The sequence below is a fragment of the Fusarium mangiferae genome (assembly GCF_900044065.1).
Source record: "Fusarium mangiferae strain MRC7560 genome assembly, contig: FMAN_scaffold005, whole genome shotgun sequence".
Classification (NCBI taxonomy): domain Eukaryota; kingdom Fungi; phylum Ascomycota; class Sordariomycetes; order Hypocreales; family Nectriaceae; genus Fusarium; species Fusarium mangiferae.
The window spans coordinates 1,156,327-1,184,142 of NW_024573925.1; the positions used below are offsets into that span (position 1 = coordinate 1,156,327).

Here is a 27,816-nt window from a genome sequence, read left to right on the forward strand (position 1 = left end):
AAAGAGGAGTGTCACACACAGTTAAGGAAGCGATGGCTGGACGGAGTGATTTCACAAGACGAAGTAAGTGAGGAAATTGACGTGATTGGCTTGGAAGCGGTCGCCCAAACTTAAACTTTATTCTGAGCGCTTAGAGTGCCTGCGTGATCCTCGTATTGAGCTGAATCGCTATGCATGTCAAGTCCTACATACAGGGGTACTGTTGCGAACGATGATAAACGAGGCTAAAGACGTACCCTTACGCGTTCGTCTCTGTGCAAGGACTACAGCATAGCATGCAAGAACTTGGCAGCAACGCCAGAATTATGCAGTCTAGAGTGATGGTCGAAGTGTCAAGACATCGTTGCCTGTCTCTAAAGTGATCTGTCAATTGCGTTGCGGAAACAGTCATGACGATCCGAGGTGGTCTCATCCCTGTCGCAAGCTATTCCTTCTTTGACAAAATTCTGAAATGGGGCTTTGCGTAAATTGGTTTATCTTTGCAGTTACAAGTTTCCCAAACTCGAATTTCAGTGGTACACAAAGCAAAAAGAAAGAGAAAAAGCATGCATGTAGGAAAGAGCGCTCAGGCCTCTCTTTTTCCAACCAGGGCCTTTTGCCTGCAATCGGGCCCTTTTCCCAAAGCCCCTCCCCCTCTTCCCTTTCCCCTTGTCTGTCCAGAGCTAGAATGGTCCCTCCACCGCCCTCCATTTTCCTCCCCGATTTGGGCTAAAAAAAACGATGGCGCAGGAGGCTCCGCTACCTCTGGGGATTATCCAAGTCCCAGTGACGAATTTGTACTTTAACCAAGATATTGAAGGTCGACAATATAGTAAAATACAAGTGCAACATCTGGAGACTCTATTTAATAGAACGGCAATTGACCACGAAGATCACAGGCATTGGATCGATGGCTATGTGGATCGATCAGACGTTGCATCAATCCTGGGGGCCTTGGGTGGGCTGACGGCATTGCAGCAGCACAATGCCGTCGGCATGTACCCCTTTCTGGGTGACCAACAAGTCGCGTATACCCATGGCCGCCATCGCGTTGAAGCATCTAGGAGAATTGATGCAGAGTCGTGCTGGACCATCTTTCTCTCTAGCACAGATTTGTCGTCGCTTGCTACAAATCAGATCGTCCAAAGACGAACGGAACAATTTCAGCACGAAGCACCCTACACAAATGGCTACATCTATGCCAAGCTTCGCCAATACCCTGTCGGCAGTCGCGACTATAACGAATGGTACATGAGACTAAGCCCAAACAAGCGTAAAAATTTCCAGGCCATCGATAGTCACCCGGGTGTCTCGGAGGCATTGACCAGACTCGTGGGCTTTCCTGGCATCATCGATGCCCTCTACCTGGCTAATGTCTGCAAATATTCTGCCTGGGGTCTCTTGAACGAATTTCAGACGTGTCTTGACCACATCTATAATGAGTGGTCCAACTACACCCGTGGGGATTGTGTCGCACAGAGGGATATCACGCCCGAGACTGTGAGACTCTTGGAAGGACGCGCTCCCAACATCAACCCGTCTGACCGCGAGTGGGTTCGCGCCGTCTTCCAGACGCGGATGGTTTTCCCGACGATAAAGGATCAAAAACAACGCGATGAACTACAGAAGAGCATTTTGGCAAGATCAGGCGTGATTCCAAGCCTTCGATCCTGTCAAGCCAACATGCTATACATGGGAATTGCTGCTCAGATTGTCCGGACGCTTCTCATTCCCAAGGACCTCAAGCTCAAACGAACGGTCAAAGCGGAAGATGGCGTGGCAACGCTTCGGTCTGTACTTCGAAAGTGCTGGATTGAGACAGAGCCGTATGTGGAAGTTCGAGAAGGCGAATTCCAAGCCGTCCTCGGCGGTCCGAATTTCGATCTGGCTTACAACACCGTCATCATAGCAGCACTTCGCCAGTTCGCCTACATGTCGCAAGACAGACCAAAGATCGAGGCTGGAGATGCAGCACTTCGACTGTCAACTGACGACATGCTGTCGTGTGAAGCTTTGTTCCACCGTCGGGCGAAACTCTTGGGTTTCCGCAGCTCTCTTATTGAACAAGGAGCTATGAACCCCGCACTTCCATTTCAACCCGAGAAACTTGCCCTAGATTTTGATGAAGAAGCCTTCCTGAGCAGGGCAGAGCGTCGCTGGGGTCGGCCATCAGCTCGAGTGTTCGCCATCATCCAAGAGGTCGCTTTCCTACCTCACCTTCTCGGCACGGAGGCATGTACAGGAAACCGCACAGCCGTCGTCCTATTCAGGGATCTGGTACAGTCATTTCTATCTCCTGTTTCGTTCGACATTGACGTGTCGCGTCCCAGCATAAATGTCAACCATACCGATCCACAAACCAGGCTACAACTCTTGTACACAAGTCGGCAAGCGTCAGCGCCTACTTCTCCAGAGCGAACGGTCAATATGGATCATGATGGCTATGGGTGCAACGCAGAAAGCATCGAGATGGATATGGATACCCCTTTAGCCTCCCCGCAAGCATTCGTTCGTCGAGACGAAGACGTGGTCATGAGCGACCTCTCTGAACCGGCCGAGAGCGAGGTAACCGAAGGCTCCCACTTCTGGGAGCAGCTTATCTTGGAGTACCAGAGCCTCATCAGCGCCAGCAATGGATCAGCTAGTCCGTTTTCTGACGCATCAACACTTGTATTGGATGGTTTGGGTGAGTCGGAAGATCCTAGGAAAGACCTTACCATGTGCAACAACTCGTCGGCAATTTCTCTTCCGTCCTATTCAATGGTGGCTGACCAGAGTCGGACTTTGTTCGATGATTCGGCGGCCAACTCCCGTGCTGATGGCTCGACCCTCTGGTCGTCAAGTGGCTCCGAACGGTGCTCGAGACATGAACCAGCACACGACGGTACACGGCATCTTGCAGACGTGAGTTGCACAACCAGACAGCGCATAGCAAAGAAGACGAGAAAGAGAAATTCACCAATGTTGCATGATCATCCAGCGGCTATGCGGCGTAGGGGAGGGACATTTCCTAGAGCACCCTCGCAAGGCAACGGGGGTACAAGGTATGGACTTTTACCTACCGCTCCAGCAGAGTCTTATCAGATTGCTCACTTGGCTGGCTGTTGCTGTTCCTTGTGCAGCCAGAATGCTGGCTTGAGTGAGCAAGATCAACCGTGGCAAAAGAGACCAACATTGCCCCAACCAGATAGACTCCCTTCGTCGTCCCAAGAGAACAGTCATCGTCTCATTTCTGATATCTACAGCACGTCATCCGAAAGGTCAGTACTCCCATCACCTTTTGCTCAAAGGGTATCACGGGAAGAATCCGAGATCCAAGATGCGTCTGGGATTATCGCAAGGCCTTCTGGCAATCGCTTGACTTCAACGAGCTTCTACACTGAACCTCTTCCGAGGTCGACCTTGCCGTCACCGAGAGCCCACCGTACCTCTACCCATCACCCTAAACCCCTGGCATACAACTCTCAAGGTCCAGGTGTGGCATGGGGAGGGTCTACTTCGGTATCGGCAGACTCACAGCTGTATAGTGGAGATTTTTCACAATCAGGTCATTCTCACATTCATTCATACTCAAGCAAGTCTTCCCCCATACTCTCGCATTTCAATACCGCTCAGACGCGATTCCCGCACCAGCATGGCTCAAGCCCGTTCCGTTCCAACGTTTCGACCCTGATCTCTGCTAATGAGAGACGTGGAGTAACGCCCAGTGTAAAAGAGAACATGGATGCAGGCCTGCATGTGGCCCAAGAGGAACAGGAACAGCTGCCTAGAGGGTGGCAGGGCTTCATCGATAGCGACGATACTTTGACGACAATTAGTCTGAGCTGAAATAAGATTGGCTGAGAGAGCATGGTTGTTTCCTGGGGTGAATCAAAGCTGCTGGTTGGCTTGCCCGAGCCACCCCAGGGGTAGATTTTGGATCTGACTTTATAAATTCTTCGCAGCCTCTTATCCATAGAGAAAAGGAATACTAGCTAAAGACACTCCTTAACACGTAGTAGCCTATGAGCCTTAGTGCAATTTATAAGACAAAAATCTACTTCACAAACTACAGGGTGTGCCACAACGTAGGGCGTAGAATCAAGTCGGGTACAGGTGCACGACACAAGAAAATGAGGTGCAAGTCGAGCATTCCAATTCGTCTTAGTCTATATCGCACTGGTCGTATTCCATATCATCAACCCGCCCTAGCATCTGTCAGTGTCGTTCACCTAACGAGCTCACTACAAACCATGGTCTTCAATCTTTTGAAGTCTCGCTAGCAACTCCTGACAAAAACTCTTTAGGGCTTCAATCTTCTCCAATAACATGCTGTGGCAAGTACACTCCAAGTACGTTCCGTGTCCAGAAGATGTGTTCTGATATACAATCACTGGCCGCTTCCAACGACGATCAAACATGCCGTCGAATTTCGGGGATTTAGGTAGAGGTTGGGATACTGGCATTTGTACGTTGTCAGACATCTTGACTAGCAAAAGATGTGTTTACCTTGTGTGTAATGGCAGGAGTCACAAATATTGGGGGAACCGTCGTTTAAATATCATGAGAGCCCTCTAGGGTAAGCGAGTCATTTCAGTCTATATATGTCACTTAAACTACCGACCAATCACTTGATGCTTAGGAAGAGACAATTCCGCCCTCATCGCCGGTGACACTACCTCGTCCGGCTCCACAGTTGCGCCATGCTCCAGAAGAAGGTGGACAATGCCAAAACAGTTTCCTGCTGTCGCCAAGGAGAGAGGGGTCTGATTCGATAAGCCAGTGATGTGAGGGCTAGCTCCACTTTCCAAGAGTAATTTTGTACAGGCCTCGTTGTTGTGAAGGACGGCCACATGCAGAGCGGTATCACCGTACTCTGCCACTTCGTAAAGACCGTTCCGGCGGTCGATATTAGATAGGCACGAAGTGCGGGTCACTATGGGTGCCTCGTCCCCGAGCAGGAGCTCCATGAGTTGGAAACTCTCTTGGTATGCTGGCATTTCAGCTATGATATGGAGGGCCGTGTTCCCGAACCGATCGGGCTCCAAGGGATCTACGCCATTCTTCAGAAGCTGCTTGATGATCTCTAGCTTTCCACCAAAAAAACGGGTAGGTGAGGTGCGAAGGAGGAAGTGAAACACTCGATCGCCCATTTGGCCCAGTACAACTGGATTCAAATCTATCGCAATATTCGCAGAGAGTGCCCGAATCATGAGACTTCCTTGGGTACACGCCTCATAAATTGTCCATGCATCAGACGGACGAGTATATGCGCCAGTAGCTGCCAACTCCCGTACTTGAGTCAAATTGCCGGAGACGACCGCATACGCAGGGGTCACAGAGGGGACATCAAGATCGCACAGAGTAGATGCGCTGCTGCAACAGAGCAAGGGGCTGTGGCGATCATCAGATTGTTCGTATTCGTCATCAAGCATGGTGGAAGAGAAATCGAAGAACATTTTTGCCGCTATATGAGTAGCGACAAGCTCTTTCGGGAGTGTGAGCATAGATGTGTTTTCTGGAGCTCCCGAGCTCTCCACTGACGTTCGAGCCTTCGTTCTTATCATATCTCTTACATTGTGCCGTTCAAGGATTGCCGTGAAAATATAAAGGTAGATATCAGAAAACGACTATTAAAGTTTCTGGTTTGTGGTTCGAGAGTCCTATTGTCATATTCATGGAACTTGAGACTAGCGGCGGCAAGTAAACCACTTAAAGCCATCCGACTGTTGGGGACGATCTACAGAGTTTGTCTCAGCAAGGCATGGCTTGGTAGCACGATTAAAGGATGAGAAATGTCCCTCATCATAACGGTATAGGGTTCAACTGTACTCTCTCTCTTCTCAAATTCCCGTCCGGCCTTTTAAAGGAGTCACTAAGAGCTATGCTAGCAGAGGACTCATCAATGATTAGCATGCCCCAAGTAAACAGCTCGGAGAATGTATGCAATCCGGCAGGGCTGTTCATGAGCGCCAGCCCCTACCTACAGCCTCATGTTCTAGGAAGCATGATATATGGGTACAATGCTGCTGCGGCCAACATATGGTCCTCATTCACGGGATCGATCTACGTGGCTCCACCTCTACTCTGCCTCGACATGAGACAGGAATTGCCTTGGCCATCGTTATTGTCAGGAAGGGGAGGTCCCACGTATTGTCCATCCCAGTTTTCGGACAATGCGACCGGGGAAACTTCATCAGCGTTACTATCAGATGCAGACAACTCCCCGTGTAAACCCCAACCCGAGACAGAGTCGAATGCCAAACATGAATGGAGCGCCGCGTCTTTGCATTCCATGTACTGTTACCAGAGCCATCTACGACAAATCGCTGACAGGACCTTTAGGCTCCCTGAGACTCCCGCAGCGACAGAGCCGGTGCCGATGGAGACTATTCCTCGTTACAGTAGCATTGCGTGCGGCGCGGATGGCCTCTTCCACTGTCCGTGGGAAGGGCAAATAGGCTGCAAGCATAAGCCAAACAAACAGAGACGTGCATTTCGGTAAAGTTGATGATACAGCCTGCGCTCTCTTTGGGATAATGGCTAACAGATTACTTCGAACAGAAGGTTTGTGGAGTGTCACTCGAAGCCGTATCAATGTACCGTATGTCAAGGCCGCCTCGCTTCTAGGAGTTCTCTCCTACGGCATGAGCGCCGAGTTCATAAGATCGATAGCCATAGCGAGAGCTGCTACCATAGTGAATAAGTTGGCGCTGAACCTGACGAAGGTTACGCTTGTGCTAGGAAACTTCACGAAGATTTACGTACCAAATCGCAAGATCACTCTTTATTTAAAAACTAGTAGTTGAATTTCGCGCGTATAGCTAGCTTAGGAGATGAAGCTCTGCTCAGCGATCAAAGGCGAAGAACAATCCTATAAGAGAGACAAGTGACTAGCGTTGTAGAATGTATGTATGTATACATACGTGTTGTTCCCGTCCAAGTTGCGGCATCGCAATTGATACAAGCATTTTCTTCCCAAGATACCTTTCCGATTGTTCGCCATGAGATCCTAGAGACTTGAAAGAACGTGAACTTACTAGAATACTTTCTAGAAGCTGTCGCTTGGCAGCTGATAGTGTCCTCACAACTGTCCTCACAACTTTGCGTACTGAGATGGCTTTTCGAAACCATTCGCTAGCGTCACAGCACTAACAATTCGTACCAAAGAAAAATGTTTACAAGACAGAGTTCGTCGACATACGATGGGACCGATCCGGCTGGCGTAGGTTAAGCTGAGTAATCCAGATGACATGGCTAATGCATGAGCAGATACCCGCCGCACAATCGTCGTCCGCTGATCAACTCCACTACAGGTATAGACGGATTCTATGGGGGAATAATTGAATTGATGCGTTCCAATTCGCTGCTTAACTCAAGTTACACGGTAGGTGTAGATGCGCTAACAAGTCGCGCTTGCAGTTAAATCTTATTCGTCTATGGGCGTTATACGGAGTTCACATGCGATGATGCGGCTTGCTGATTGTCCAATTTGAGCTTCACGGTCGGCGTACGTGTGCGAATGGGTTCTATTCGTTATCCAACTCGAACTTCACGGTCGGTGTAGATGGGAAGATGAGTCCTGCAGCTACCGCACTACCGTTCTTCTGACTTGTCGACTTCCATGTTACACCACCGACCGATGACTTGAAGGCCCTAGGGGACAATGTTGCGTCTTAGGTAGTGAGCAAACTACTGAACACTCCTCTAGATGCAACTGGGCAGCAATAAGTTACTAATCATGGACTTTTCATGAGCACGAGGTGGTTCTTGCTCTGCGCGAGGAAGCGGCAATACACCTCAAACAGTTGGTTGAGCGCATACAAGGGCGTAGTCATGCTGGCGGCTATGTGCAAAACACACATCAACGTGCGATCTTGACACATGCATAGTCTTGGAGGTTGTATTAAAGCAAGTGCGCAGACAAATCGAACTCTCCAATGCCCCCATATATAATCGGAACAGAGCTGGGTACCCTATCCTCTTCGTTACGATGTCGTCGACCAGCGAATTTCTGCACCTAGATAGGTTGCAAAACGCCATTCCAAGGTGCGAGGGCAAGCTGAAGGAGCTAAAGATCATCTATGAACAGTCTCTTATCGAGCCAAAGGATCCGTGCGAGTATCTGTCACAAGCACATTTTCAAGAGCTATGTCAGTCTCTTGTCTGTCGGATCTGTGAGGAGCTTAGGTTTGCTGTGGAGCGACCTGAGGCAGCAGTTTTCACAGTGGAAGTGCCGCAGGAGCAGTCAAAATCAGGTGCTCTGCGGCCTACGCCTGCAACGTGTGCATCTCCCACTTGCACCGACCCGCAGAACGAAGACTCAGTCATATACGTGAAGGAGGCAAGTCTCTCACTATCGTGCTTGACTTGTGGCATCATCTAATCTTTCTAGATTCCCGATAAATTCAACTGCCAGATGGTTCAACGAGCCAGCCGGCGACGGATTTCGAGCGGACGAAAAGGAAACAGGCCAGGAACTCGAACAAGTCCTCGTCGAAAGAATACTTCCAATGCCGTCGTGGCACCTGTCCCTAACGAGATATATCTGGCATATTGGCGTATGTCTAAGAACTGGTTTGCAGTGCTTGTTCTTCCCTTGGACAACGTCGAGATGTTTGGACTCTCTGAGTTCATGCCAGCCTGTTACGATTACGATAAGCATACGGGGCAAATAATATGGACGCAAGGATATGAGAATGGTGGTCCTCTCATGGCTGACCGGCAATTCCCGGTCATGTTCTTTGAAGGAGTGCCAGCACTTGACAGAGATGCCGTTGGCTGGGTGGCGGCCAAAGACCTTCAGAACTTCGATCCTCATGGTTCTCAAGCCTCCCTGATTTCCAACTACGACTCAGTGTTCACCTTTATTGGGGAACGTCAGGCGTCTCAAGATGATAACCGACTTGCTAGTGGTCAACACACAGATGGATCTGAAGAGAACGGCCACAATAGAAGTATGCCCAACATGAAGGGGATGCCCACCACAAGTATCGACGAGCCAACGATGGCAACATCTCTATTTGCTAAGATCACGGAAATCGATACCATGGAAAGTGAGACCAGACAAGATGAGCCTGAAATAATGCCAGGACCGTTAAACTTGATAGATTTATCAAGAGATACGAACTTGTCATCTTGCGATCAAGACGAAGGCAGTGGGAGTGCTGCACCTACATCGATGTCTACGGCAGATGAGTCGCCATCTGACAGGCTTGGTCGCCCTGATAGTTCCCTTCGAAACGCCGAATTCGTTCAGGAACCTGTTGTCCAAACGACCACTCGAACTGTGACATCGCCCACCTCAATCTTTTCAACGGAGTCGATTCGCGTTCCAACGTTAGACCACTCCCCAACTTGTTACGATCTACCCCCTCTTCATAAAAACCCGTCAAAAGTTACTGAGTCTCTCCCCACAATCCGGCTTCTCATTGACACAAATCCTGTGTTGACATGTAAAACTACCATGCCTAGTGATCGTAATATTTGTACAATGGCGACCTACAGGAATATGGAGCCGAGGATAATGCCAGTCATTGACTGGCCATCGCTGTCCAAGCAGAAACACAAGACACAAATGATCATGCATGCAGAAGGTTGGTCTCGCATCTCATCACCATCATTCAGTGGGGGGGCGGAAGGGCCATGGAGCAGGAAGCGACCTCGTTATGAGGATTCATGGTCGAAGAGTCCTAGACGAGTAAGGTTCCAGCTGGACAAAAATCAAGACTACTAGAGAGATAGGCGTTTCGCTACATAGCTAGAATGATGGCAAACTCGATCCAATTTTTGAAGCTGTTTCGAGATCGTCTTCGAATTGACACTGCGATTTCCAAAGCCCGTACTCGCGTTGATATCTGAATACTTTATGCAGATATATTTATCTCCATACAATGATTCCTGATTCTGGTTCAGACAAGAGCAGTATGACCGTGCTCTAGAAGTGCGTGATGCTGTCTGGAACACTGCCAAACTCAGCGTGTACTAAATTCTCGAGAGTTGCGGCTAGCCTCTCAGCTGGTTCTTCGCTCTCGTAACGTCTGGATACTGTACTGTTTGTTGTACCACTGTGTCCTACTGACACAGTTTCCTCAGAGGTCAATCCGGCTAAGACTCTGGTAGTTTTTGGTCTGCCTGAAGTTAGAAGGATGAACCTTTATCTCTGACGGGTAGTAGCCATGTACGAGAGTGAGTCAAGGGTCGAATTTTCATTGACAAACAACCTATTACAGAACCTAGCAGACAAGTGAAAAGGAAGAAGCTATTATCATTAAGGTTCAAAACAGCTTTACCACTCCGAGACATCAAAGGACCTGGCTTTCAGTCTGACCTAGAATATTAACGTACCAAGGGTATAACTTGTCCTTACTGCTCGTACAGGTCTTCATCTAGAGAAGATGATAGACGCGGAGGAAATGAGGTCAGGAGGAGGGATAGGAACGGGGGATGGCTCTGACCCCCAAAATCACAGCTACCACCAACACACCTCATCAGCTGATAGACGCCATGGAATCAGAGAGATCCACACGCCATGATGAACCAAACAGTTTGCCTTACCTATGGCAATCGACACACACTGCTGTCGAGATGTGACTGACCAATCGCTCCCCATGCGGCCAACGGCTGGCTCACACCTCGGAGTGAATGAACATTGTGCGGGAACCTGAGGCGGTGTGAGGGAAACATTCAGAGTTATTGAAGCAGAAAGCTAACATGCGTAAATGGCTTTCTGTAACCAGATTGAGACCTATCCATGATTCCAGAAACGTCTTGCCGTCACCCGCTTTCCAAGCTCAGATCTCGACAATCACAAACATTTTTTTCACCATCAAAACTAGATGTTCGTAGAACTACCCCCCATCCAGCGCTAACTGACATATGTATCTATTTATTCACACCTCCGTACTGTCCGCTAGCGAACGTGATTGAACAAGGGGTAGGATGTGCTGTCATAGTCTACGCCATGACAAAGCTAAGGTTCAGTAACGAATAGAAGCCCTAAACATACTCACACCCACCGTGAAGCTCAGATCAAAAGTCAGCTTGATGTATTATCCCCCCAAAGACCTGTACAACAACTACCGACAAATAGAAGCGAACAGGAAGCGGGACCTGTTAACGCACTTACACCTGCCGTATAAGTCAAGTTGAGCAGCGAATAGGATTTGTTAACACACACATAACGTCGTAGAGTTCGCTGGCGAATGAGGTTGAACAGCTAACCGCGCACATCATCGCCTCTACGCCCACCTCAAGGTCAAATTGAACGGCGAATGAGACTCGAGAATGCACCTACGCAAAGGTATTATTCATCAGCCAATGGGGTTTACCGGCGAATAAGAGCAACGAGGCTCATCGGCTGATAGAACACATTGGCCAATGAATTGAATACCGCTCTGTTTTCGACACCAAATTAAACTTTTCATGATTCTCACTTAGATGGAACGTGAAGGTAATGCTTGACCCAGACCAACATCACTGTCTGGGAGGAACTTCTACAACCTGCCACAGGATTTCAGTCGAGCATTTTGGTGTTTCTCTGACACGTTTAGAATTTTAACCTTCTCCAAAGCTGAACATGGTCTCTCTATGTGAAACGCCGATGTTCGAACCCATCGTTGCATTCAGCCAGATCGAGCAAGATGTAGGTTTGTGCGCAACGAAATTGGCAAGTATACAATTGCCGGAACAAGAGCACCTGGTCCTAGTGGAAAATGCCAGCGTTAAGCTCAGTGCTGCGTGGCAGAATCTTTTCCACGATACTGATCTATCCCAACTACCTCGATTCCAGCGGAAAGTACAAACCCTCTCTGACGAACTGGAGTGCCTAAGCCCAGCTACAGGCTCGGCCTCAACGAAGCAAAGCCAAAGAACAAGCGCGAAGTTAATGGGACTCTCATAGATCTATGCAAGAAACTCAAAAACAGTGAACCTTCTACTACCAAGAACACCGAGGTGAGTTTCAAGTCTACCATTCCTCGATCAGAAGGACATGCGTCCGAGACCAGAGAAACAGCGACTATAGCAAGCTCAAATGATCATGGTGTGCGATGGGAAACAGTATCAGGTACGACATAGGAATCTGTAGCATCACTGGCGGCACGCTGACTGACACATGCGCCGCAGAACACGCTGTATATCCGGATTCTCCAATCACCATAGCTTCATCGATTGAAGAGGCACCTTCACGGCTCATATAGCAAGATCATCATATTATTGTAAGAGAACATTACGGCATCCAACGTATGTCAGACCGTCCTTGAGACCTCTGCTACCTAAGTCTCGCGAGTTTAGTGGCTGTTTCTCTGGGTAAAAGAAGTGGTTGAATTTCAATGCGATCCTCGCTAGTGACCACTTTTCTCCTTTCATTTCGATCATTAGAAAGTTTTGTCACAATCAATCTAATTAGAGGCATGAGCGAGAGAACGTAGTAGTAGTGGCTAGTTTACTTGTGACAAGTTACTTAAGAGTCCTTCAAACTACTAGCAATTCGCACTTTGTCGTTTGTACTGCCCAGAACATTGCCGTATATTACAAGTGTGCGGCGTGGTCGACTTAGGTCTCAGACAACTCTCTCACATCAAGGCCATACATAGGTAGAAATAACGAGACTCAATTCCATACAATTCTCTCGTACCAAAAACAAAAAAATTGCAAAGTACCATATCTCAATGAACCACAGACGATTTAACTAGTTTATTGCTATTCCTCAAACATCAAATGGCGAAAAATCCGCTCACTATATTGCGTGTAACGTAGAGTTCCGCAGCTGGCGCGAACATCATGCTCTTCACAGAGGCTTCTAATCTTGGCCATATCTTCAGCGATAATTTCATCGTGTCTCTCCTTGGTGGCCATTAAATGGTATCTCTGAAGCCTTGGCACCTGCTCAAGGAGCTTGTCTATGCGTCTCTGCTTGATGCCGATAGCCTTGCAGATAGCACAAGGTGTTGGAACTCGAATCGTCAGGAAGATGAGTTTCATGCCACACGTCTCTCCTATGCGGTACTCTTTGTGACACTGTTCTCGGAAACGTCCCCATCGCCAGTACCCGCAAGCCCAAAGAGACTGCTCGTAGAAACACATTTCGTAGGCTGAAAGCTTACTTTATTTTGCTCACAATCAAAAGCATTAAGTTGTGTCCAAGGAACGACGTTGCCTCAACGAGTTCGTGATCTGCAATGGGGAAACAGGTTTATCACAGCCTAGACACCAATGCTGGAAATCGACATACCAAGGACTACGAGGCTAACCTCGATAAGAGGGCTTGCACTTTTGCCTCCAAGTCAGAATTTGCAGTAGCAAATGGCTCGATGAGTTCTGTCATCTGGACCTTACGGTGGGAGTAGATGTGTCGATATGTCGCGCTTAGTATTCGACAGCATTCGTCCACACACTTTGTGCAGGGTCCAATCATGATTACCTGTCCTCCTGGCTGTTCAATCTGAGCTTCACGGTGGGTGTAAACATGTTCATGGCTTCTATTCGTCGTTCAACTCGATGTTCGCGCGGGGTTCGATGTTCAACCTCATTCGCTAGTGAACTGCCGAGGGTACAACGACCTCAATAAGTCTCATTCGCTATTCAACCTGCCTTGCGCGATAGACAGGGGTACCGCTGTGTTGGTGGTCGAGGTATACGCCCTGCTCCACACCCATCGCTGCATTCCCTACTGGCCATACGCTACTCTGCTTACTCCTGCCGTGGCTGTTCTCTAGACGAACTCCTGCCCCGACACGCACGATTTTTCTCTCCAGCCGCCAGTCGTACGGCACATGTGAACATCTGTTCAATGCCTCTGACCCCTACATGATAGCAAATTGTGTGATGTCCACCACGGAACGTCTTCTCTTACTACTTGATAGCATATGTGTTAACCGAGAAAGAGCCGATCAGTTTATCTTCGATGTCCCCGTACGGTTTGCGCTGCGTTAGCACTAACAGAACTGGACAGGGCTCCGCTGGTCTCGGCGGTCTTAGATAGAAAAGTGTATTGTAGCATTCACGAGAATGTGGCATTATGTTTTTCTCAATAAGAGTAGTGATTCATTTCGTTACGCTATCGAGAAATTTGATTGAGTCCGCTATGCTACAGTTTCTCCTCGTTACTCTCTCCAATCGCCGTTCCAAACCCAACCCGTCTCAGTACTTCTCTAGTATCTCTCTTCATCTGCTGTAGCGTTGACGAGACGGTGGTGGGATAGCCAAAGATCATCGTATACGAAATGAACGTGATGACGAGCCCTGCATCCACACCAAGAATAGTGCTGATGAAGACTGTCATCAAATGGCAATGCTTTGCAAGATACGATATATCCTCGTGTGCGAATCGAAGCCAATAGAGCCTCAATGGAAAGAGGAGTCGTAAAGAAAAGACGGCCGAGGCTAACGAGAATATAAAAAAAGCGCCAGAAAGGCAACTGCGAGCTTGTATGGGAAGCTCCTCCCGTATGCTATAGTAAGGCAGCGCTCCGCAGATGACCACAGTTGAATATATAGTCATAATGAAAAAGTAAATGACAGCCTCCCGTGCGTTATATATGTCAACGTCCTCGTCCATGGCAGGCAGGAGGTGTCTCTGCGCGAACCAGGTAAAGTAAGTCGAAGCGCCAGGTATGCCCGGAAACACGGCCAGAAGTACAGCTATTTCAACAATGGCCAGGATGCATCGAGCGATGCCGTCTACAAGTATGGTAAGACTAATTGTAGGTGTCATTGTTTAAGTTGGTGATCAAATAAAAGAATATTCAATGAAGAGACTGTGTTGTTTGCCAACCGCAGACGTTGATGGGCTTCCTGTCTTTTATAGCATGTTGGAGAGACATGTGTCTGGCCTGTCTGATTGGCAGCGGTATCGATGTAGCACGAAATAATGGAAGCTGACTTCAGAATACCACAAATGAGGTGTGGCTACTTTCACTAAATGAGAAATCAGGAAACGTAATTTGCAACCCATTTTCCCCCAATAACGTTGTACATACCTTGAAGGAGCACGGGAACTCAACAGCACAATGCCAGCTCTGCCGCTGCCATCGCCACATTCACAGTCCCTTCCCCCCGTCTCAGACTTAGGTCCGAGATCCCACCTGCCTCGAGAATATGACAGAGGACAAAGATTCTGAGAAAGAGGGCAGCTCGCATGATAGTTACCATTTTGTCGTCCAAATAGCAATCATGATGAGGATCAACGCCAATACTGGTATCGTACTGCGAACAGGAAGCCGCGTGAGAGCTGATAGGAGTGAGAGAAAAGAAAGGAAGGAAGGAAAGGAACAGGATGCGAGGAGTGGGAGGACGAAAGATAGCCGTGCGAAAGAAAAACGGTGCGGATGGATTGGTTCAACTCAGCAGCTGTGGGAGCAAACAACACCACACGGCCCAGTGCTCGCATTTTCGAAACGGATGGCGGGCTACTCTCTCTCTTCCCTCCATAACTCGCCAAAGTTGTAGTACTACGTATTATACGAGTAAGAGCGACCAAGACAGTATGGGTATTGTAGTAGGGGTAAACACATCTTTGATTCAATACTATTTATAATAGTGAGGCTGTGTAGGCGTTTCAACATACTCAGTATCTCTAAGCAAGCCCATCATTACATCTCTATATCGGCTGAGGAGGCGTTGCTGCTTGTGATTCCTCCGCTTCAGCTCGCAGTTCTCCCGCTTGTACTTGCCAATGTGGCTTTTAGCCTGCCGGATTGCCTCAGATCTTCCCTCTCTGAGTCTGATCACTTCGTCTTTGAGATCTTCCATTTCGTTCCATGGCTGTTTCGCGACCTCGGTCGATGGATGGACTGCCTTGAAAGAAGTTCCTATCCCTTTGCAGAGCTCCATCAGCGGTCCCACAGAGAGCTTGCTGAGATGTTTCTCAAACAAGTGTTCCTTACCCGAGCTTGGCTGCCATCGATAGAGATCTTCCTCGCTCGGTTTTAGGCGGACGTTGGCTGGGTCTATCTCGAGGTTCAAGCTATCATCTGACAGGTTCAGTCTTTCTTATGTCTTCTTGCTAGACGGAATTACGCACTGATGTGCTTGGCAAGCCGCTGTCGGCACTTTGTTCTCCATTGGCTTCGTTCAATATTGCTGGGTTTCGACATCTCGTTGGTAGGACTCTCATGTGCTTCATTCATCGCGGCTGAGGCCAGCTTTTAGTACTTTCTGCTCTATCCATTTTCTGTTTTCTTGTTTAAGACCTGTGTTTTCATGATGGGCGCTTAAGCACGCGTAGGGTAACCGAAGCTGACTTCCCATCTGGAGCGCTATTTGCACAACCACATTGTGATTCGACTGGCATCTAAACGTCCGCGCCACTGTGTAAAGCCCAACTGTCAGCACGTGACATGTTGCTTTAGGATACCCTGGACGGTAAACCAGGCTAGAGGACGCTACCAAGAAGGTAACCTCTCTTTGTCGCGCTTAAATCTCTGGGCATCCCGAGCCACGATCAGCAGCGGATGAGCCTCCCGGGATGGCAGAAAGCAAATATCGCTATTCTTACTATCAATATGTTGTTGACAGCTCCACCGAATACGAGCAAGAATAGAATTGATCTTTAAATTCGGACTACCCTTGAGTGAGAACAACGAGATAATCTACAACTATCCTCGGCCTTGTTTGGGCTGAACGACAAAGCGCCCTACTATTCATCGACTTCAATCACTACTCGTCCCCCAAATTGCTTGGTCCTCGTCTTCTGTCGCTTATGAACCTTACCGGTGGCCCCTCTGTTCATCTTACGTTTTCTATCCTCATCCTTCATCGGCGCCACAGTCAATGCACCATCACTCCATGCCGACCGTAGAATGCGCAGCGCTGCCATCCTCAGTTCACTCGCGTCGTAGGTATGCGAAGCTCCAGATGCCACCGGGCGGCCCATCATTCGATCGCGAGCATTCTTGATTACCAAAGGCCCGCAACTATGGAAATCGTTCTGCTGCATGGTTTCCTGTTCGTTGCGAATTAGCCATGCATTGGCAATATGATGTATTCAAAACTAGCGAATTCTCGATTGCAGGCTGTCTAGGTGTGCCCAGGTTAGCTGTTGTCATTGAAGGCATGGATTCATGCTTACTTTGATATCGGAATTCTCCCTGTGGGTCATAGAGTCGTAATGGTATATCTTTTTGTCCCGCTCGTTGATTTCCAGGAGACTGAAATGATTCCCACGCTGAAAGAAAGGGAATAGCCACACGAGAGCATCAGTTTCTAGCGAATGACGCTTTTCCGAGACGAGGTTTGAAGCTCTCTGAAAGGAGTTCGGTACCAAGCCACCAGCTCGAGTCGCAGTCTGTCGGTGTATGGGGACTGAGAACCCCACGCGAACAAAGGGCAGCTTGGTGGAGAGGTGCAAACAGGCGAGTATAATATCGTCGTTCAGCCACGTTGCTAAAACAAGCCTCTGCAAGGAGACCATGTCAAATTGGAATTTGGCCCACGGAATAAGAAGTCTGCCAGACGTGCTTGAACTACGCACTTCAGCGAGAAAAGCATCGACATTGTCATTGCCTGTCGTAGAGGACGTAGCGCAGGGGTCAGGATACCCCTTTTCTATCAACTGCTTCCGGAACTGCTCAGAGTCCGTCCTGCCTGTGTTTGATATCAATGTGATCTGTTCTGAGAGGAGCCCCAGTACATCCATCTTCTGTATCTGATAAGTGAGATTCTCAATCAGAGCATCCAGCTCTGCATCTCGAGACTTTCCGAGGCCCCTAACGTATATTAGTAACTGAGCCTCAGCTCGTTAAAGAAAGTAACGTACACCTTGAACAAGATACCATTGTCAAATATGTCCAGCAAGCGAAGCTACTTCTTGCCTCGTGTGCAGAATGTCGAAGATCTTTGGCGGCGTCATTTCCACTCTTCCTGACTGGCTCCAGGCTGCTGAGGCTTAGGGTCAAGACCCCTTTCAAATGCCGAATTGGCAGCTGACTGCGTCGCCATGTTTGCTGCACTCTCAAGCCATTTCACTTGAGATTGATGCCATCGAGCAAAATTAACCAAGAGAGCCGCAGTACGGAGGCTCCCCACGTACCTGTCGTTGTCCGCTGCTTCCATCTCATCCGTTAGTTGGGAGCCGTCGGACCATACGTTCTCTTCTTCGGATTGGCGTAAGCCTCGAAAGGCATCCATGAGGGCTCTATCTTGTTCTGGGGCTTTCCCAGGAAGACTCAGCCGTTGAACTTGGCGATAGCGTTCGTACACGAAATCGGCAACCGATTGATCTAGTAGAGTGTAACAGACTGAATCCCGAACAGGTCTTACTGTACTAGCGGGTTCCCCGACAACAGCCGCCCTCGTCGCATGACCTTCCCTGCCAGATGGATCTGATTCCTGCTCAGCAGTGCTTCCTCCGGCGTACTCGACTGCCCAGATTGAGATTGGCCCAGCGCCGCTGTTGGTAGCCTGGGTGTCAATTTGCTGCCTCTCGCCACTCAGGCTGAAGTTGGGAACGTCCTCATCCACCTCAGGCCTTCTACTGTTCGCGCTTTCTGCCACAAGGCTAGGCCTCGCAGTTGAATGGGAAGCTTCGCCATACTTGTCGCAGACACGGGAAACTTTATGGGCAAATGATCTGATGCTAGACCGTTCCAGTATCGTGAGCTAATTCAACGCCACCCTGATGTAATCTTCAAGTTCGGGGACCTCGGTAACTCGCAGTATGTCCTGGAAGATCGTGGTGATGGCGATAGGAGTCCTCAAGCGACAAGCCACAGTGCCTGCACACCCATAGCCAAGAGTATCAATGGGCTGAGGGTGCCCAGGGGATACCGGCGAAAGATTCATTGAGAGTTTCGGTCGCGAAGATGATGAAAGGTCGGGAAAGCTCTTCCTCGAAGCTTGGGGAGAAGCAGGCATTTAGAGTCGCCCCCTTGGCTTGATCACGGGGCCGGGCTCGACTCAGCAGTCCTGCAACTCGATTACTCTGCAATACTACAGCGCGGAACATCATTTCCTGGGAAATGGGCGCATTGCAAGCACACAGTACCCTTACCGAAGCCACCAAGAAGGCGCGATAAGCTCGTCGGTCGTCACTGGCCAGCCCCTATCTCAATGCCTCTCAGTCCCTCTAGATTGCTTCAAGCCCGTGGCCATGGACGCACTCGTATGATTGAAGCTGCCCCATCTCAAGTAACGCCCAAATACAAAAGAAGACTCGCCATGATGCTATATCGCAGTTATTCTCATCACAAGTGATGTTCTGCTAGGTTGGTTGCCCCAACCAAGTTTGGGTCGGTGTCGTTGTCCAGAATCAAGTTGGGAACACCCCCATGTATTAGAGTTGCTCTACTGCTATTGGTTTCTGCCGTTAACGGAGAACTGACCGCTGTGATGCTCCACGGGCTGAGCAGGGCACAGGCTCTTACAGTCGGCGTCTTTCACTTTGTAACGGGACAACGAGGCGACCTCGTTCTGGCGCTTCTGCGGCCCTGAGTGATCAGACAGTTATCATGTGACTTTGAACATAATTTCCCAGGAAATATCTCCTAGATAGGATGCGAAATCTTTGCCGAAGCCAGCGTGTCAAGCACAATCGCAACATCGTGGGGCATAGGTACTCCTTGCTTGTGGCTCGTCGAGTCTCCTTGGTTGAGGAGTCTTCTAATGCGCTCAACGAATCTAACTCCACGAAACAGTCAGGCTTCCCTTCGAATTGCCTGGACGGGGAGTTTGCGGCTAAGAGGCTGCTGCTGTCTCTCGTCATTAGTGAAGTCTAGAAGAGGGAGCCATATGACGAGATTGGTTGCTATGATTCGTCATTGAGAACGGATTTCCAGCAGAGTGTACCTTGTTATGCGAAGTACTTACCTAGTCATAGTTGTAGCTACCTAGAAATGAGCATGTTTGTAGCCAGAAACTGGTTGGTAGCTGAGCCGGCAAAGAGCTACGTGATTCAAGGCTCGAAGCGCCTCTGGTAAATGCTGTTATCAAAATGTAGATTTCAGAATCATACATCTCCCTCGAACTGCATGCAACAAAAAAAGCGATTTTCTTATTCCAGTATTGAGACATGGAGTATATTAAATGCCTAAACCAGGAGTGGCCCAGGCCTTGTCTTTGCCTCTTTTATAGCCGCGTATACACTCTGTTGGCACTCAATCCCAATCGACTAAGCACAATGTCTATTAGCACTCAAGATGTATTATTCAAGTTCTGGTACAATTACTGCGGCAGACAATCAGGAAACGTGTTTTCCATCTTTCCCCCTGGGCTTCATGAGTCCTTACTTGCCGACGCCGCCATCCCCTCTCGATTGCCCAGTGCAACATACGATGCTGCAGCTCAACAATGTCGACAGGATGTACAGGCTATCGTCCGGGAGTGCGAGCACACCAACAATAAATTCAGTGACCCCGAATTCGATATTGATCGAGACTTCTCTTCGAACGATGATAATTGTCTTTTTGGCATTATAAGAGACGATGTGGACTTATGTGACCGCCCCGGCTCTGTTCATAGGATACCGTGGATCTTCAAGAATCCGCAATTTGTATCAAACGGTTTCAACTCGGACATAAAACAAGGAAATAGTAAAAACTGTTGGTGGCTCGCTGGTCTGGCTGCCGTAAGTCGCCGAAAGGACCTGTTAGAAAAGATCTGCGTGGCCCGTGATGAGAATTGCGGTGTTTATGGATTTGTTTTCTATCGAGATGGTGAATGGATCTCTACTGTCGTGGATGATAATCTATACCTTTGTGAAAAGGATTTCAATAGTGACGTATATGATACTACAGGGAGGATGTCTCTGGCCTATAGGAAGCACAAACAGACAGGCTCTGATGCTCTTTTCTTTGCGAAATGTGGAGGTACTGACGAGACATGGTTACCACTACTGGAGAAAGCGGTAAGTAGCCCTCAAAACAGGCCTATTGATCCAATATAACTCTATTCCCTAGTTCGCTAAAGTTCATGGTGATTATGCAGCACTTGACAGCGGCTGGGCGGGCAGGGCAGTTGAGGACCTCACTGGTGGAGTTACTACTGTAATCAGAGGCGATATGCTTCTCTACAAAGAACGACTTTGGTGCGAATTCCTCACGATAGGGGAGGGAAACCTTCTCTTCAGTCTTTCTACCGGCAGCCAAGGTGATAGCTATAGAAATGGCCTTGTTTTGAGGCATGACTACACTGTGCTTGAGGCTATTCAGGTGGAAGACGAGCTCGGAGACACAGTTTCACTGGTGAAGATCCGGTATGCCTATATTTGAGACCCTTTACTATGTTGTACTGACTCAGTAGTAATCCATGGGGTCAGAGGTGCCCAAGTGGTTATGGAGATTGGGTTGGAGCTTGGTCTGATGGCTCTGAAAGCTGGACCCCTTTCATGATGGAGAAATTACAGCACAAATTCGGAGATGATGGCACGTTTTGGATGTCCTTTCAAGATATGTTGGACAACTTCCACTGGATCTATAAGACTCGCCTCTTCGATCGACAGTGGATGATAACACAGCAGTGGATGAATGTTAGCGTCCCCTGGCTAGGAGATTATTTAAAAAGGAGGTTCATCCTTGAACTTCCACAAGATGGCATGGTAGTTCTGGTTCTTTCCCAGGTATGTTTAATCGAAATGCTGTTACCAACCAACTTACAGTGAGATACTAGCTAGATGACCGGTACTTCCAAGATCTCAAAGGCGAATACGAATTCACAATTCACTTTAGATTAAGATTACTGGGAAATAGAACGCCCATCTGCCAAGTGCAGCCCATCCATCACTTAGATACACGGTCTGTAAATTGCGAGCTCACGCTTGAGGCTGGGATATACGAAATCATACCCAAGATTGTGGCAGAACGAGACGAACTATACATGCCCATCGAGAAGATGGTATGTCTTGCAGCATATATGAACCCTGCCAAGCTCAGACAAACTGGGAGGTCATATGGCCTCGCACACGCCAAGGCAGGAGAGATTGATGGCGAGAATCTAATAACCACTGCAGCAGGGAAAGGTCCTACATCAATGCAGGTCCTGCCTACTAGATTGAAAAAGAGTCTTTCAGGCTCATTTCCTGAAATTATGACACATGACAGCGAGTTCAAATCTGAGTCTGAGTCTGACTCCGAAACCGAGTCTGACTCTGACACAGCTTCGGATACCACGACAGATTGTGACACCAAGCACACGTGGAATCCGTCATGTGTTATTGGCCTGCGTGTTTTAGCGCAGTTTGGAGGCATCGAAATCAGAGTTAGCGACGATCAGTGATGTTCAATGGCTAGAAGAGGTAGTGTTGTTGATTGGCTGGCCCAGATACATCGACACCCTATGACTTTATCCAGGAAATGCGTCTCTGATTCGCTAGAGCCCCCTTCTCAATATTTAAGTAGTCCTTAATTCCCAAAAACAAAAAGAAAAAAAAACATGTCTCATATAAGGTAGTTCGACTTATTCTTGTTAACTTTAATACTTCTTGTGTACCTACTTTAATAGTAGCCTGAAGCGATGAGTCTGCCGTATCTGTTGCGGAAATTGGAGATCAGCGAAGATGGCGAGTTCAACTTTCTCTCATGCCTCGTCACCAAAGCCGTTGACGAATACCATGAGGCCAGCCGCAGTCAAGATCTTGAATTGGCAATTGCATGTGCTCGGAGGCTCGTTGATTTTACTGCAAAAGACGGCCCGGAGTGGGCAGAACAAGCGGCAAACCTTGGAACCGTACTGATTTATCGGTATGAACGAAACGGCACAATCAACGACTTGGAGGAAGCGACAACTGTGGCCCGGCAAGCAGTCGCGGCAACACCTGATGATCATGGCGACTATCCGAGCTGGGTAAGCAATCTAGGAATAATATACAACCACCGATTCGAGTTCACTGGGTCGATATGGGACTTGGAGCACGCAATTGGACTATTCCGTCAAGCTATCGTGGCATCTTCACGAGAACAACATGACTTTGCTGTTTGGGCAAACAACTTGGCCTACTTGCTCTGCGTTCTGTATGAGAAAACAAGCAGCTCGCAGGACATTGATGAAGCGATACATTTTGCCCAGGAAGCTGTGCTTGCGACATCAGAACGAGATCCAGGCTACCCAGCCCGGATCTACAATCTAGGTCTTGCATTTGATCTCCGATTTCAACAGACTGGCAGTACACAAGATCTATTACAAGCCATCCTCAGTCTCCGACAAGCAGTTAGCGCCGTAGGACCTACAGACACATGCTGGTTAGGAAAGTTGGATAATTTGATGGATCAACTAGACAGTTCATTTCCGATCCAATTTAGTTAACTTCAAGCCGAGTAATACGAAGACAGCTGAACAGTATCACGTTGTTCTTGTTATATGAAAATATTCGGATTATGCCCCATTTCCTCACGGAGCCAATCCAAGCCGTCCTGTAGGCTTGGCTTTTTGCAAGATGATATCTTGCCAGAAGATCGGTTGGAGTCTGCTCTGACAGATCCATAGACTGAAACGGGCAGCTGGTAAGCAAAACAATCTAGATGAGCTTGGTTGGATCTGAGCCAGTCGTACTGATCTCAAATACCATGGAGATCGTGCTCAGGGACTCACAGATCATGATCAAGCGTGGATTGGCGAGGCTATGAGGGGGTTGGTGTATAAGTCATTGTTGTTTGGCTGGCTGCTAGAGTGTGTCGACAGAATGTCGTCTGGCTCCTCGTCAAGCGCTTATTGGCGAGTTCATGAGGAGTGAACATAAAACCTCGGCCTACGGGGCTTTTGGTGAAAATGGCTGATTATTGGTTGATCTATCTGGATGCCGGAGTGTGTCTATCTACTCCATGAGATCTCGGGGTGTACATTTTCCCAACCTACAACAAGGTGAACTAATAAGCATCTGCATCTGATATGCAGGCTACAAGTCATTGCTTCGGCTTCCACTTCGATAGCGCCTTGAGGTAAATGGGAAGAGCGCGTTTATCATGAGCCGGAAGGATTCCCGTCATTGGAAAAGTGTGTACAAAAGGCCCCGATCTTCAGCTGGGAAATCTCGAATGTGGTTTGCTCTGTCATTTAACGCTGCCGCGAACAGCCGTTTTTCTTCTTCGTGCATTCAGTACTGCTTCTTTCATATCCTTACTTAACTCCCTGATTCTAACGCAATTACCCAAGGACCCAAGAAAGCTACACATCCCCAAGCTCAAGCAGTGCCGCATGATATGTATCAGACCGTCACGTTACACGATGCTCCCAAGTGGCGGCGAGATAATAAGTACATCCTCACCGGCTATCGTCTAGAAGCAGACTATCTACAAGCTGTTAAAAGCCTTGCTTTCTTGCATAATGAGACTTGCAATATATATACCCACTTGATCAGCGCTATACTTCTGCCATTCTTAGCAACCTCTATTCTCCGAACTATCTATATAAGAACTGATTTTACTATGTTTAGTATCTTCTTCTGTTCTGCTGAGAGCTGCCTGATTTTCAGCACTATGTACCATCTTACCGGAAGTCACTTCTGGCACCAAATGGATTTACTAGGGATTATTATTATTACTATTGGCACCTTTATCCCTGGGATCTATTATATCTTTAACTGTAATCCAGTTCTACAGAAGATTCATTGGACTATTGTTTGATACCCAGCCTATTTAAGCATACCTTTAATTCCAACTAACCAGGTCATTAGGTTATATTTTGCGGATCTATTCTAGCAGCCCTTGTCTCTATACCTAAGTTTAGGACCTTACAATGGCGTAAGATAAGAGTTACTGCCTATATAGCATTTAGTGCATCTGCTTTTATCCCTTTACTACATGGTACGCAGATCTATGGGTTAGAATATATGCTTAAATATTCGGGTATGAAATGGTATCTTATTGAACTCCTTCTATACGGAGTGGGCTGTGCCCTTTATACAGTATGTGTCTCTCCCCCTCAGCATTTCTATCTCTAACCTCAAAGTGTAGTTTCGAATCCCTGAGTGTTTTGCCCCAGGCTATTTCGATATCTGGTTCAGCTCACATCAGATCTTCCATATATCGATTTTATGTGCTATATGTGTGCATATACTTGCACTGATGCAGGCTTTTACAGCATACCGTACATTGGATATATGTCTAGGGGCGTAGGGTTATACGGGGTCAAATATGTTCTATCAGATACACTTTATGCATAATCTCTTTCATTAGCCCTCTCTTCCCTCGTGCATGGCGGTGTTATCTGGAATACAGGTCTTCCTCAGGTCAATATTGGCCACAGTCTCGTGAGAAGTTCATGAAGTGAGTATTTATTGACTAGGTACAGGTAGGTATTATACTAGGTAGTCTAGACGTCGCGACCCCCTCTACCACTACTGCAAGTACTTCATTTTCTCGTACCCTGCGCTTTCTCCCTCCTTAATGTTCGGACAAATTTCGTCATAAGGTGGTGGGGGGCCTTTCTTCTCGAGCCGGCAAGAACACCATGGCCCCCCATCATGTAGGTTATGGGACTGATCCCACCTCAGGCATGCAACAACCCCCGTTATATTCCACTTGGACATATCCTCATGTAAAGCTACCACCTTTATATGTGACAGAAAGTCATGTATATCTTTATGGGTATAACTCGCCTTGCGAGCTCGAGCTTTACCAAGGAAGTCTAGAATATCCTCAGGGGCAAGTACTTCCCTTTCTTTAAAAGCGACCGGATTGCCTCTATCATCTAACACTCTAGGCCTTCTCCAGAGCCATGCATGGGCAAGAAGTGACACTAGCAGTCGACGTCGAGCATTATGTAGTCTCTGTTCTCCCTTTGAGGCTTTAGATGGGGAAAAGAGGTTTGCCAGAAATAGAGAAACTTTCTGCGCCTGCACTTTAAAGGATCCTTCTCTGATCACTTTATGTGAGAAAGATCCATCCTCATTTAAGAATATCGTGGAATCATCAACCCATTGTTGACTTGATTTGAGATTCCGTAGTGCTTTGAGCCATATTATAGCAGAGTCCCTTATTGTCTCAGGGCCAAAGTAGACAGGCGCACAGAGTCTTCGACTGGGATGCATTTTCTGCGACGAGCCAGGCACGGAAAAGTGGTAGGATGTGTCAAGGTGAAGAATCAAGCTGAACGCGGCTGTAATCTACCTCTTCAGCGATTTATGACTTAGCTATTTATGCTCGAAGGGGCAGGCTTCTACTGTTCTTGAGGAAACTGGCCTTGATTTACACCAAGACGGTATCCAGATACATCTGATTGGTGAGTTCATAAGCACAAGATCGCCGACAAGGATGGCGTGCGCAAGCATCATTGGTAGGTGTACCTATAATAACTCAGGACAGATAAAGCACTGATTGGAGAGTTCGCAAGTAACGAACGGCTGGCGTGGGCATCGGCGTGTAAAAACTCATTGGAGGATGTCGCTGGTATGTCTGTGAAAGAGGAAAGACACCTCCTCCCGTCGCTTTATCAAATCACCCAGGTTATATCTCGGGCCTTTCCGAGGGTCGCGTCCCGCTCAGTACTACCTGCATTGAAGTTATCTACCAAGTTCGCCATGCTCGTATGTACTCTACCCTCTGCACCATCTTCGCTTCAAAGGACCATTATTGATGGCCAGGGGAATGACGATGTCAGATTTTATCCGGATAATAGGTAAAGTTCAACTCTGTATTATTGTTGAGTCAGTTGAACTGAAAGTGGCACTAAGCAATGCATATTGCTTCATTCCTCCAGCTTTTGGTCTTCAACACCGCCGCTTCAAGTTCCAATCCCCGGCGGAAATTGAGGGAGATGACCTCAAAAAGAAGCTTGACTCAGGTTATCATCTCTGCTCGCCGCCTTGTGCACGCCCAGGCTCAAATCCCACCCAGAGGACGTCCCTAAGCCATAAACATGAGCCGACTGGCTGTCAGAAAGGCAATAAATCTAAGGCACCAGGTTTCTTGTGTAAATGCTGCCCAAAGAGGCGCAAGAGGTTCAGCACGCTCGAGGAACTCATGTAAGTCAGGTCTGTATATTATATTGGCATCTGATTGACGACTAGTAACCATGAAAACGATACCCAGCACGAATGTTCATTTTGTGGAAGCCGCTTTAAAAACAAGAACGAAGCCAAGCGTCACGAAAATTCGCTCCATATACGCCGCAGCTCATGGTCTTGCCCAGCGATCTCTGAGTATCATCAAGCGTTTTACATTTCACTATACCGTCCTGAAGACACTGATATTTGTGGCTTCTGTGGGGATGAATTTATACGGGCAGGGCCGAGTCTCAGTGACATCGAGATTGAACACTTACAGCGGGTTCATAAGATTGGGGAATGCAACAGTTCTAAAAGATTCTACCGCATAGATCACTTCCAACAGCATCTCAATCATTTTCATACAGGCAGGATTGGAGAATGGACCACTATGCTGGAGAACACCTGTATGCGGATGGCTTGAAATGAGTAGAACTACCACACAACGGCTTAGGAGCTGGGCCCATGAGCGTTACGCCTTCTACATTAGAAGACAATGGCGTGCCGAGAAAGAAACTTGGTCGATTCATAATGAGTAGGCTCATCGGGGTTGCTGTAGGCCATTTGAACTTGCAAAATCCTAGATTTACACACATGATAGCTAGAACCGAACCCCATTGCAATGTTGATAGTCTCGTGGTCCCCTCACTCTCACGTCCAACGAAGTCACTGCTACGTCCCTAGATATCGATATCTGAAACGCCAACACAAGCGCTGGGTTTCCAGATCTAACTTATGCGCCGTAATCATTGCATACGTGACCATAGCTGGTGAGCAGCGCCGATTTTTGAGGCATTGTACTGTCTGTCTCCTCCACTAAGCCTAGCCCGCCGAGCTCATACTTTGTGAGTGGCATTATAACAATAGCCACATTGCAGTATTGGCTATACCAGAGGTAAATCACTGTTTCTTGCTCCTTTCAGCATTTTCTCATCTTGTTCTTTTCA

The 27,816-nt window shown here is 48.0% G+C and overlaps 7 protein-coding genes across 7 annotated transcripts; 5 read left to right on the forward strand and 2 right to left on the reverse strand.

The window, feature by feature from the left end:
* Positions 1-720: 720 nt before the first annotated feature.
* FMAN_07332 (uncharacterized protein) lies at positions 721-3,807 on the forward strand (the record flags this gene model as incomplete). The annotated part of the gene is made up of 1 exon (XM_041830940.1): positions 721-3,807. One exon carries the CDS (start codon positions 721-723, stop codon positions 3,805-3,807), a length of 3,087 nt encoding a protein of 1,028 aa, XP_041681554.1.
* A 767-nt stretch (positions 3,808-4,574) lies between these two features.
* On the reverse strand, positions 4,575-5,417 carry FMAN_07333 (uncharacterized protein; the record flags this gene model as incomplete). Its single annotated transcript, XM_041830942.1, has 1 exon — positions 4,575-5,417. The coding sequence occupies one exon, from the start codon at positions 5,415-5,417 to the stop codon at positions 4,575-4,577; it is 843 nt and encodes a 280-aa protein (XP_041681555.1).
* Positions 5,418-7,951: 2,534 nt separating this feature from the next.
* FMAN_07334 (uncharacterized protein) lies at positions 7,952-9,694 on the forward strand (the record flags this gene model as incomplete). Its single annotated transcript, XM_041830943.1, has 2 exons — positions 7,952-8,302; positions 8,354-9,694. 2 exons carry the CDS (start codon positions 7,952-7,954, stop codon positions 9,692-9,694), a joined length of 1,692 nt encoding a protein of 563 aa, XP_041681556.1.
* Positions 9,695-16,597: 6,903 nt separating this feature from the next.
* On the reverse strand, positions 16,598-17,596 carry FMAN_07335 (uncharacterized protein; the record flags this gene model as incomplete). The annotated part of the gene is made up of 3 exons (XM_041830944.1): positions 16,598-16,903; positions 16,957-16,977; positions 17,030-17,596. 3 exons carry the CDS (start codon positions 17,594-17,596, stop codon positions 16,598-16,600), a joined length of 894 nt encoding a protein of 297 aa, XP_041681557.1.
* Positions 17,597-20,074: 2,478 nt separating this feature from the next.
* FMAN_07336 (uncharacterized protein) lies at positions 20,075-22,167 on the forward strand (the record flags this gene model as incomplete). The annotated part of the gene is made up of 4 exons (XM_041830945.1): positions 20,075-20,800; positions 20,853-21,148; positions 21,196-21,511; positions 21,562-22,167. 4 exons carry the CDS (start codon positions 20,075-20,077, stop codon positions 22,165-22,167), a joined length of 1,944 nt encoding a protein of 647 aa, XP_041681558.1.
* Positions 22,168-22,404: 237 nt separating this feature from the next.
* On the forward strand, positions 22,405-23,193 carry FMAN_07337 (uncharacterized protein; the record flags this gene model as incomplete). Its single annotated transcript, XM_041830946.1, has 1 exon — positions 22,405-23,193. The coding sequence occupies one exon, from the start codon at positions 22,405-22,407 to the stop codon at positions 23,191-23,193; it is 789 nt and encodes a 262-aa protein (XP_041681559.1).
* A 3,082-nt stretch (positions 23,194-26,275) lies between these two features.
* FMAN_07338 (uncharacterized protein) lies at positions 26,276-27,293 on the forward strand (the record flags this gene model as incomplete). The annotated part of the gene is made up of 3 exons (XM_041830947.1): positions 26,276-26,502; positions 26,558-26,848; positions 26,894-27,293. 3 exons carry the CDS (start codon positions 26,276-26,278, stop codon positions 27,291-27,293), a joined length of 918 nt encoding a protein of 305 aa, XP_041681560.1.
* Between the last annotated feature and the right edge of the window lie 523 nt (positions 27,294-27,816).